Source organism: Thermobia domestica, chromosome 6 (assembly GCF_964235325.1).
Source record: "Thermobia domestica chromosome 6, izTheDome1.hap1.1, whole genome shotgun sequence".
NCBI lineage: Eukaryota > Metazoa > Arthropoda > Insecta > Zygentoma > Lepismatidae > Thermobia > Thermobia domestica.
In genome coordinates, this window is record NC_137459.1 from 171,357,912 (window position 1) to 171,369,952 (window position 12,041).

A 12,041-nucleotide genomic window follows, 5' to 3' on the forward strand; every position below is an offset into this window, starting at 1 on the left:
AAAATATTTAATTTTAATGTTGTTACATTTGAATGAATTAACTAGCACTACACTAAATAACCAAATCGAGAGTATTTCATATGATATTCACTTTTCTACGTATTTCTCAGCTAACTTATAGATTTGATAGGTGACTAGTAAAAACTCTGTCCTGTTTACAAATTCTTATAAAACTTTTGAGAAATAAAATTACAAGAACTTGTGAAATTCAGAATCGTAGCTTGTGAAGTATTAGACAAGTATTTTTGAGAAATAGGCCTCTGGACAGTTCTGAAGTGTCTCTTTGTTCTTTAATCTTACTTTCCTTTCTCCCAACGTCTTCTCTTTACTTCCTGATGAAGCTGTTTAGCGAAAGAGCTCATTGTGTACATTTTCTTCAGTGCTGTAATTGAATCGAATTCTGTTAAAAGGGCATGAGTCCAATTTTATGGCACACTCCCTTATTGCTACATTTTCAAAACTATTGTCCTCAAGCTCCTAAAGTGTGTACTATAGCCATTTCTGATGTGGATTAATGTTTTTCAACACTTCCAGTCACATTAGCATACGGTGTTATCGATATTTTTACATGTCACCTCTTTCTATCCACATCCTAGGGGTGCTAGGGATTCTTACCTCCTCGACTAAATTTAATGTCATTGGGAATGTTACCAATAAACTTAGCAATCTCGAAAACTGTGGATTCGATACTAATGTCGGTCGTTTTCGATTATTTTTACATGTCACCCCTTTCCACACACAACTCCACAGATGCCTTACCGCCTCGACTGAACTTAAATTGAAATGTCGTCGAAAACATCACCAATCATCTTAGCGACCCCGAAACTGTCGATTAGACATTAATAGCGGTCGCTTTCAATTATTTTCACATGTCACCACCTCCCACCTCCGTAGGGATACTACGGGCGTTTTACCTCACTAGGGGCTAAGCTTGGACTTCAGCGGCATTAGGAGTCTTACTATTACTCTCAACGACTTCGAGAACAATGGATTCGACACAAATATCGGTCATTTTGGATTAATTCTATGTTATCCCTTTCCACCCACACCGCTAGAAGTATCTCGTCCACTCGACTGGACTTCAGCGGAAATGTAATGGGGTCTGTCACCAATCAGCGTAGACACCTTGAAAACTATAGAGAAATGAAATGAAATCTTTAAGTTTTAATTCCCACGGTTATGCCGGTTAGGATAAAGGAGACGGTGATGATGAGAAATGAATGAAATGGTGGAATGAAGAAAGTGGGAGGAAATGGGAAAACCCCGAGAAAACCCACGACCACAGTGTTTGTCCATCACAAAGTCCACACGGCGCGAGCTGGAATCGAACCAGGGACCCCAAACACCGAAGTTAAATCTGTACCACTGAGCCACCGCGCCCCCTTGGAAAACTAAGGATTTGATAATAATATCGGTCGATTATTTTTATATGTCACTTCCTTACCACCCCACTTAGGGCTGTTAATGGAGACTGTACTAGCATTTAAACAGCATCGAAAGTGTCACTATTCATACCAACGACCCCGAAAACTGTGGATTCGACACTAATATCGGTTGTTTATGATTATGTGTCACCCTTATCCACAATCTAGAAGGACGTTAAGAGTAATTTACCCCATACATACTCATTATCTAAGAAAAATTTACAATAAAAATGGTTTTCGTTCGAACTTAAGGCAGTTTGAGTTCAACATTATCTGCCCAGAAAAAGCTGTAGTTATAATCATAATGATCGGCACCCGTAAAGTAAATCTGCATCGAGGAATATAACATCCCGTATAAAGTATCATTTTTGAAGATATTGCAAGTTTATTTTGTGTAGGAGGTGCGATATGTATATGTAATTTATTTTGTTGGTAGCCCTATTCTTAATCTGCACCGTAGATGTATGTATCTTGTAAAAAATATACAACTTTTTGTGAGTTGAAATGATCCTTTTTTTGTTTCCGGAATGCAATTAATTATTAGCTTAAAAGCAGCCTGTACTGAATAAAAGGAAAAACAAAAATTCTCTTTTCTCTTCGTACTAAATAAAGTTTAAAATGTTGGTGCTTAACGACTTTTCTCTCCGAAACTATTATAGCAACATGGCAATGTGATCTGCCATCTGCGAAAATTTTACCGCAAAACTGCCTTGAGATTCCGATTGTTTGTCCCAAGTCTTTGGCCCCTATACTAAAATTGTCCTTAATTAAAAGTTGTCATTGCTTATATTCAACCTTTTATTATTTAATTAAGTTTGTCCACCAACTTGAGGTTACTCAAATACTAATGCCCAAATCTAAACACGATAGTGTGCTTCATGTGTTGACGGTAAAACTTATTAAATACTAGCATATATTACCCGCTTCGCTGGGTTGAAATGAAAATTTAATTGCACAACTCCGTATCTCATGTGTTTAGTACCCGTCAAATATGCTGTTTTCGTTTTTAATGGCATCGATTTAAACGGCATCGGAAAGATCATTGATCATCTCGGCGACCCCGGAAACCATGAATTCGACACTAATATTGGTCATTTTCGATCATTTTATTATCTCCCTCTCTCCCAAGTTATGGAGTGGAGTTGAATTTGGTTTTAAACGGGATCGGAAGTGTCACTGGTCATCTCAGCGACCCCGGAAACTATGGATTCGACACTAATATGGGTTAGTTTTGATCAGTTTTAAGTACTTCCCTTTCCCCCTCCCCCAAGATGCGAGGCTGAATTTGGATTTAAACAGCATCAGAAGTGTCACTGTTCATCTCGGCGACTCCAAGAACTATACATTCAACACTAATATCGGTCATTTTCGACCATTTATATATATATATATATTTATCTCTCCCCAAGCTGCCGGGTTGAATTTGAATTTAAATGGGATCGAAAGTATGACTGTTCATTTAAGCGACCCAGAAAACATAATTCGACACTGATAGTGGCCATTTTCGATCATTTATATATATATTTCTCCCCCTCCCCCAAGTGGCGGGGCTGATTTTGGATTCAAACCGGATCGGAAATGTTACTGTTCATCTGAATGATCCCCATAACTATGGATTAGACACTAACATTGGTCATTTTTGATCATTATTATATATAGCTCCCCTCCCCCTCCACCGTGCTGCGGCACACGGCATCAGAATTGTCACTGTTAATCTAAGCTACTCCTAAAACTATGGATTCGACACTAATATTAGTCGTTTTCGATCATTTTAAATGTTTATCCCCCTCCCCTACGTTGTATCCTCCCCTTCCCAAATTATCAGAGCTGAACTTGGATTGAAACAGCATCAGAAGTGTCACCGGAATAAAAAAAAGTGTGTTTAGAAATATCCATCCTAGAGGAATTCAAAATTTTCCCCAAGATTAGAGTATCTCAAGAATTTCTGGCATCAGAGAGATGAAACCCGACATACAAATTAGAAATAAGAGACGACATAATTCAGCGTTTTGAAAAATCTCCAAAAGGCGACTTTATAAAATACTAAAATTTCCTTTTTTGTTATTGAAAAAGTGCCTAATGTGAGGATACACTTAAGTTGGAGATATGAAATTCGCTTTATAAACTCTTAAATAAAAATAGGAGAACACGTGTTTCAGTTTTCGAAAAATCTGCTCCTGAACGGGAAAAAGGAATGAATCTCTATAATATTGAAATTTCCACTTATTTATTCACAAAGTGCCAAATATGGGGATTCGATTAAGTTAGAGATATAAAATTCAGTGTATAAACCCTTAAATGAAATGAACGGAATACGTGTTTCAGCGTTTTGGAAAATTTCGCTTCTAAGGAGGAAAAGGTGAGTCATTTCAATAACATCCAAATTTCCCTTTCTTCATTGAGAAAGCGTTCAATGTGAGGATTCAGTTTAGATGAAGATGTGAAGATCAGTATGAATTCTTAAATAAAAATATTAGAATATGTGTTTCATCGTTTTCGAAAATTTCGCTCCTAAGGGAGGGAAATTTTAATAATACTGGAATTCCCCTTTATGTAGTCACAAATTATCATATTTGGGGATTCGCTTAAGTTAGAGGCATGGAATTCGATATATAAACATTCAAATACAAATAACGGCACGTGTTTCAGCATTTTGGAAAATTCCACTCCTTACGGAGAAAAGACAGCCATTATTATAGTGTTCAAATTTCCCTTTCTTTATTGAGAAAGTACCCATAGTGAGGTTTTGCTTAAGTTGGAAATATGAAAATCAGTATATAAACTCTTAGATAAATACACTGTGTTTGAAAAAGAACTCCCTAGTTTTAATGTGTCTTAGAATCTGTAAAAAGTGACATACACTATTCTAGTTTGTGGTGTTTGATTCATCAACTTTCCAAGTTTGGCTCCCCTGCAGTTGCAAGTCTGCTTGACTTTGAGACGGCACCAATGCTGTTTTTCCCCTGTTTCCTCAGTTCAGTCCAGGCAGGCGTGCAGTGCAGAGCAACTCTGCAACAATGTGTACTCCGCAATAGAAAGCGCAGTGTGTTATTTGGCTTGTGAAAACTGAGTCAGTTATAACAGTGCAACGTAATTTTAGACGTCAGTATGGTGGTGAAGCACCTACAGCAAAAACTATCCATCATTGGCTAAAGGTTTTCAAGGAAACCGGTAGTGTTTTAAAAGCAAAATCACCGGGTAGACCGAGAACTTCTGAAGATGTTGTTGAACAGATCCGTGTTTCTTGTGTTCGAAGCCCGAAGAAGTCATTGGCCAGATGTAGTCTACAATTAGGAGTGCCTAAAGGTACTGTGTATGATGTTGTGCGTAAAAGACTTAAGTTGCGCGCCTACAAATTGCAACTGTTACATGAAATTAAATCTACGTAGGGCAGGGCCACAAATGGATCCCACGTTGAAGTCTACCAACATTAAACAAAACTTGAAGGAATTCTCTTTCATGATATGTACTCACTGATGTAAGTTTTCATTCATTTCCCAATTAAATTTATACTTAAAACTACGGAGTTCTTTTCCAAACACTCTGTATAATTAAATACGTATTTCAGCGTCTGCGAAATTTCTGCTTCTAAAGGAGATAAAGTGGCCAATTTCTATATTATTAAGATTTCACATTACTCAGAAAATGCTTAATGTAAGGATTAGCTTAATTAGGATTAGGAATTAAATTTCTGGGCTTTCGGCAGCTATGACCACGTTAGCCCATTACATATGAGCGATGACGTCCTTCGGCGATCACAATACCCTCGGAACTGAGGGGAAAGGAAGGAAGGAAGAGGGCAGGGATCATTTACATAAGGTACCAACCTGGTATTTGCCTGATGGGAATGAGGAAAACTTCACTCAGGATGACTGGTCTGAAAAAGATTTTAAACTTTTTCGACTTAAGGTCCGATCGGGAGCGGTCCGCTAGCATCCGGAATCCAGGACTGCTCGAATCAAAGGGGCTACGCGGGGCCTCAAGGATTCGCTTAAGTTGGGAGGCGTGAAATTCGTTGTATAAACTCTTGATAAGAAATAAGGGAAACAAGTTTTTCAGGGTTTTCGAAAATTCCACTGCTAGAAGCGGAGGATGGAAAGGGATACTATTATATGGAAGAGTGAGAATGATTCACTGAAAATTCAGACCATATTAATATAACAGAAACGTAAGATTTGAACAGAAAACACCTTTGTCACAGAAACAACGAATAAGATATGGGGTAACGGGAACCCAAATATTTGTCCAGAATAGAGAACCACATAAATCCCTGAAGTTAGGTAGACGCAATTCCACATATAAACTCATCATAAGCAGATACGTGTTCCAGCGTTTTTAAAAGTTCCCGTTTTAACACAGGAGGGGCATTTTCTATTATATTTCCCTCTGGCTTGAAGGGCTTGAAATTGTTGTTTGCGATTACATCACAGGAAAATGGCTGAAAACTTTGAAATGAATTTTGGAACATACCAGGGAAGCAAGAAAGTCCGTGCGCTTTTATACTATGAAAGAAAACTGTCAATTACAGGGTTTTAACGGTTTATTTATTCGGCAAAATAGCCTCCATTTACTTCTACAACCTTCTCCCAGCGCTCAACAAGCTTGTAAATGCCAGTTTTGTAGAATATTTGTTCCCGAGACTCGAAAAACTCAGCAACTGCATTTTTGACGTCTTGTTCAGTCTTGAACTGCCTGCCACGCATAAAGTTGTCCATGGCCAAGAATAAATGGTAATCCGAAGAGGCGACATCTGGGGAGTAGGGAGGATGAGGTAGAAGCTCCCAACCAAGTTCTGAGATTACCTCCAGCGTCTGTTTTGCGGTATGAGGGCACACCTCTTCTGTTCACTAGTGCTGGATGTTTCTAGGTCAGTTTGGTGGCTACCGTTCTCAGTTGTGATGAGTACACATCTTTGGTAATTGTCTTACCACGTTCCAAGAATTCGTAGTGCACCATTGTCACATACTGCATATCGTTGGAAAGGCAATTAAATCACCTTTCAAATCCGCTTTGTCCCACCTCTGTATAATAATTACACGGTGAAAAATAGGCAACATAAAGTCAAAAATGGTTCAGAATCCGTAGCTCTCAAACCGTTGAGATTAGGACCGATGTTTGTATGAACTTTCTTGCTTAGAATCACCCATACTACAATTTTCCGAAGTATTGCACTTTCCTCCTGGGACACTTGTTTAGATTTTGACGCTTGCCTTTGCAGTTAATCAGAACTCGAAAATAACATATTCATAGTTAGCAGCGACACCTATCCCCCCCCCCCCCCAAAAAAAATTACTGGTGTTCGTGATACATTTTAATTAACATATGCATTAATTTTATTCGTGTTTTAAGTATATGCTATGATATACACGAATAAGTGAAATTAAAATTAAGTACACCCATACATTATTTACAATCCCGATGGCATACATGTTTTCAACTTTATTACTGTCTTCCTTGGCATTGGCATTAACACTACTCAACTACTGACAAACAAAACCGCAACGACACAACAATGAAATAAATAAGAATTGCAATTTTGGTAAGTACTCGTTCTTACATGAATCTCATTACGTATGATGTAGTTATCGATCCAGCTTTCATGGTGAATAATTAAACTTAACAATCACACAACTAGAAACATGTAATTCTCGTGAGCAATAAATGCTTTTGTCTACTTCATACCTACCCGGCGACCATTCCCAGAGCTGCTAGAACATAGAAAGAACCAAACCAATAGAGTAATTCTCTTGCTCTGGCTACTTGCATGGCCATCATTCTCTCGCGCATCTGATTCTGCATCTGGATCTGTCGTTCGACCTTGATGGGAAAATCAAAGCAGCCAAAGTTACATACATCTTTGCAGCTACTCAGTGTCATAAATATGAACAAAAATGACAACATTATGTGTGTTTCTAATGCACTTTTCTGCACTCACATAAATTTCTATTTGCATGTAAACTTCCCACTTCAACATACTTACACAAACATGCAATGGCAATTCCGTACTTGGTCATATTTGCTTGCTGAGGTTATCATTACAACTTTTAAAAAAGTATTTTAGTAATAACAATACTGGTTAACTGGCACAGAATAGAATTCACCAGCGGATTTATCATTCAGAAGTGAAGTGATTTAGACCGTGTTCCTTACGTCAAAAGTTAATGTACTTAAGGCGTTATTATCTGGTCAACGTAAACATGTTCAATGCGCAATGAATTTGGCATGCTAGGTGTGCCCTATGATTTTTAAATTATTATTATTGAAAGTGCAATGCTGCAAATGCGTTCTCTACTTTAGAAAGATTTTGAAAATGATCCAAAATATACGGAAGTACTGATGGTATACTACACAAATTACAACTAAGTCACACAAAACCAGGCTTCTGTAAAGTAAAAAAGATTGTAAATTGTTGTTCATTAATGGCCGCCAGGAAATGATACCCACAACAGCGAGAACGAAGGGAATAAGCAAAACCTTCGTGTTCGTACAAACCATTGAATATAATAATTACTCATAAATGCTATAGGGCATATCTCATATATAAGAATGTGCTTACGTTTGCACCCTTGGTCCTTTTTATTTTGGCTTATGTTGATATTTCGACTCGCGTGGCAGTAATGTTCGCAATCGTTTCTTACCTCTTGCAGGCTGAATTCCTATATTTTCACCATTAATTGTTTTTACCTTTGCGTAAAAGCATACAAGGAAACTAGTGAAAAGGATCGTGTTAACAAAGATCATGAAGTAAGCTTGACAGCAAACCTGTTACAGAACTAATTTGAATTTTTTCGAGTTATCAGCTAATCAGAATGGAAGTGCTAAAAGTGTAACAAGTGTTCTGTGAAACTAATTTTGTCAGGGAATTCTTGGCGTTGACTCTTTACAAAACAGACAAAAACAATTAATGATGAAAGTATGAGAATTCTTGCTGCAAGTAGTAAGAAACGGTTGCGAACCTGACTCTCGTCCGAGTCGAAATACCAACTTAAAAAAAAAAAAAAGGTGCACAGGTAAGCACGCTGTCACTGAGTGTGATGTTCAGTGTGGTTTTCGAGATATTACTGTGTTGATAGCAATAAAAACTAAGTTTCACAAAATATTTTGATACGACTATGGTAGTTTTCGCCTACATGTTTACAGTGTGTCAAAATTAACCTTAATGCAATTCTTTACAGGCTTATTATCAATCCGTTAAAAAAAAAAAAAAAGAATTAAATTTTCGAGAAATTTTTTTTTAACACAATCGTTAAACGAATTCATAATTATTAAAACATGTGTATATATATATATATATATATATGGTAGAACTTTTATCCTGAAACACCATTCTAAATTTACATATATCAAGAAAATGCACAAATTATGTACAAGATCGTCACGGGGAAGCAATACCATCAGATTAACAGTGTTGCTAATCCAACATAAAAGCTGTATTTTTTTCAAGTGGCATTGCATTACATTATTACATAGTTCAAAATCTACACTTTAAATCTATGAAAACCTACAATAGCATTTATTATTTAGGGTTACAAACTAAGTACGATATGGTTTCACAAACACTCAAATTTTGAAAGCCCCTACAGTAGTTAATAACATAAGTGAGACGGGCGGGGCAAAGTACCTTTCAGTCTAAATACTATGATGATATGACGTGTTTCCAATAAAGTTACAAGAGATTAAAAATTTGATGATTTCAAACGGTTTCCTTGAAGATCACAGCCAATCTCATGTATATAGTATCCAACAGACGTAAAGATCATAATGCCGTAAACTGTTCCAGGGATATGATAAAACATTTTAAGCAGCGTTACACTTTTTCAATTAAGTAGTTATGAAAACTACTTGTAATTACAACTACCAAAAACTTTTAATGTAATGTTATACAAGCAAAGGAAACAAGAATAAGTTCTACAAATACGGTCATTTTAAAGCAGTATAGAAATCTCGACCAATGTTTTTCATATCTCCGGTACCGTATGAAATATCAAATTGCAGTAAATCGCATTATGATCGTTACACCAAAGCTACCAAATTTAATATTTTGTTACATTTTTTTTAACTATAATAAAATGTACTGCTTATTCTAATGTAATCGGTATACTTACAGTAATTTTGTTCATTTCTGTAATAAATTCTTGATTCTTCTTCATGTTTTCTTCCATTGTTTTCGTGAATATGTTTCCCATTGTTCTCTGTAACAAAAAATGTTTTCAAGAATGCAAACTACCAGGATGTTATAAGTTTATAAAATGAAATTTATTTATTTATTTAATAAATTTCACGATATAACCTACAATACTAGTTTACACCAATAACAAACACGAAGAACAACATCGTGGTTATATGGTTAGTTTACGCGCCTTCATTACGTGAAAGTCGGATTCGATTCCAGCTGGAAGATCATGTAGTTCGGACCCCACATCAGGTTGTAGGTCCACGTCTTATACAACCTTGGTGCTCAACGGAACACCAAACTGCAAATCAACCAACCAATCAACACTAAAAAATCAATGAGAAATAAAATGGATGGAAGTCGGCTAGGACTGATATTTCAAGGTACTAACCCAGCTTTTGCCTGGGGAAACCGAGGATGACCGTGGAAAAAACCTTAGTCAGGAAGATTGGCCCACTTAATTACGCAAGAAATCTCGGATTATGAACGACGCTAACCACTAGCCTAGATGCATTCTGTAAATAACGAGATACAAATAAAAATGCGAGGAAAAGTACGTATCAACGTAAACTTTATTGAAGAAAGAATTGTGTTTTTCCTGGCGATGTGATTCTAGTACGTGTATGTATTCTCGGGCTACTAAGTGAAGATATTGACTTCTGATGTTTCGAATGCAGACATTGCATTCATCTTCAGGGACTGTGCTGAAGAGATCGGAGATAGTGGACATATATATGGTGATTACGTAGAGGTGAAGCTATGAATGGAGGCTTGTGATTGGCTAAAGGAAATACTAGCTCCTGAAAAGGGCCGACCAAATGGAACTTAGTTGAAACCCATTGTCTCTATTGACGTTCTTGTTTTCACGTTAGGCATCTATGGCTTCCTTTATTATTCTGTCCACAAAATTGCTGCACTTGGCTACTATGGTGTTATTTGTAAAATTGATTTTATGTCCTAGCTCGAAGCTATGCTCTGCTAGTCCTGACTTCGGGTTGCTGAAGTCTGATGTAGCTGTTATGTTCTTTGCATCGTTATTCTATGATATGACCAGTTTGCCGTATGTATGATCTGTCACATATACATGTCATACGATATACTCCAGGTGTGCGCAAGTGAGGGTATCAGATGTTGGCTGAAGGTTTGTGAAAAACTGTTACAACATGTCTGGGAACTATTCTGCTGAGTTTGATAGAGGTATGACCGACGAAACGCAATATGGTAGTGGAGAGAGAATCCTCACTCTTGACTTTTTTGATCACTTTGTGTTGGGAAGTAACGGCCTTTTGTATGGCCATGTTCATACATATAATATTGTAAGCACTCTCTTGTAGCGTCGAACGAAGATTATTGAATTCCTCTTGAAAACTTTCCTGGTCACTTATGGGGACTGCCTAAGTGTTTAACACTGTAAGACGTTGTGACATATGGTGAGAGGTGCTTGCATTCAGATAAAGATTCGTATGTGTCAGCTTTCTATATGCACTGTGTCCTAATGTTCCGTCAGCTTTACGGCGAACAAGAATATCAAGAAAAGGGAGACATCCATTCCGCTCCAATTGCGTGGTGCATTTGATCTCAGGATAAAGACTGAGGAATTCCAAAAAATCCTATAGTATTTCAGGTCCACGTGGCCAAACAGCATAAGTACCAACCTATCTAAAGAAACAAAATGGCTTAAGAACCGTCGCATCAAAAGCTTCATATTCAAAGCACACCATGCAGATCCTCCCTGAAGAAATCATAGCCGGATTTCAACGACCCGTCAGCCACATGCCACAGGATGAAAGTGGCGAGTAAAGGCTTGTTCTAGGGCCATACTACCAAAATCCAACAGAACCAAAGCCGAACGCGTTGCTCAGCCATACATACTGTCAGCTGACAAGGGTAATGCCACCGTCCTACTGTCTACACAAGCTTATAAGAAGAAAGCTGACCTGCTAGATGACCAGCTTACAAGACACTAGCCAAATACCGGCTTCAACGGTTGAGAGGACAATCAATCTGTTGCTAAAGAAGTCTAGATTTCCCCGAAGATGTGTGCTAAAATCTGTCCTCATTCAGAAGCCAACCACCTCGACTCTATACTTTACAAGAAGTTCAGAGGAATGGATTGCCTGTGAGGCCTATATTGACAGCGCCATAAGGGGCCCAATATATCGCCTCACAAAGTACCTCACGTTAACTTTAAATTCGTTACTTGGAAACTCTGAAAAATGACATTAAAAACTCGTCCGATTTTGTTAAGATCCCAAAAACCTCGAACTGAATTCAAACGACCTCCTGGTCAGTTTCGACGTAGTTTATTGACAAGAGTTCCTGTCAAGGATACAATGCAGCTGATACGAAATCGCTTTAATCCGGAAATGACTGCTCTGTTTTACCATACACTGACCTCCACGAACTTTTTTTAAGATGGATGTTACTATGTACAAATGGATGGA

The 12,041-nt window shown here is 37.5% G+C and overlaps 1 protein-coding gene across 4 annotated transcripts in view; it reads right to left on the bottom strand.

Moving 5' to 3' along the window:
• The window catches only part of LOC145688327 (plasminogen receptor (KT)), a 69,564-nt gene that overhangs the window by 31,760 nt on the left and 25,763 nt on the right, over window positions 1-12,041 (bottom strand). For all 4 annotated transcript variants that reach the window (XM_081762382.1, XM_081762379.1, XM_081762380.1 and 1 more), the window contains 2 exons: window positions 9,530-9,616; window positions 7,111-7,241 (listed from right to left, as the gene is read on the bottom strand). In XM_081762382.1, coding sequence (XP_081618508.1) covers window positions 7,111-7,241; window positions 9,530-9,610 — 212 coding nt within the window. In that variant the 5' untranslated portion in view covers window positions 9,611-9,616. The remainder of the gene's footprint in view (window positions 1-7,110; window positions 7,242-9,529; window positions 9,617-12,041) is intronic.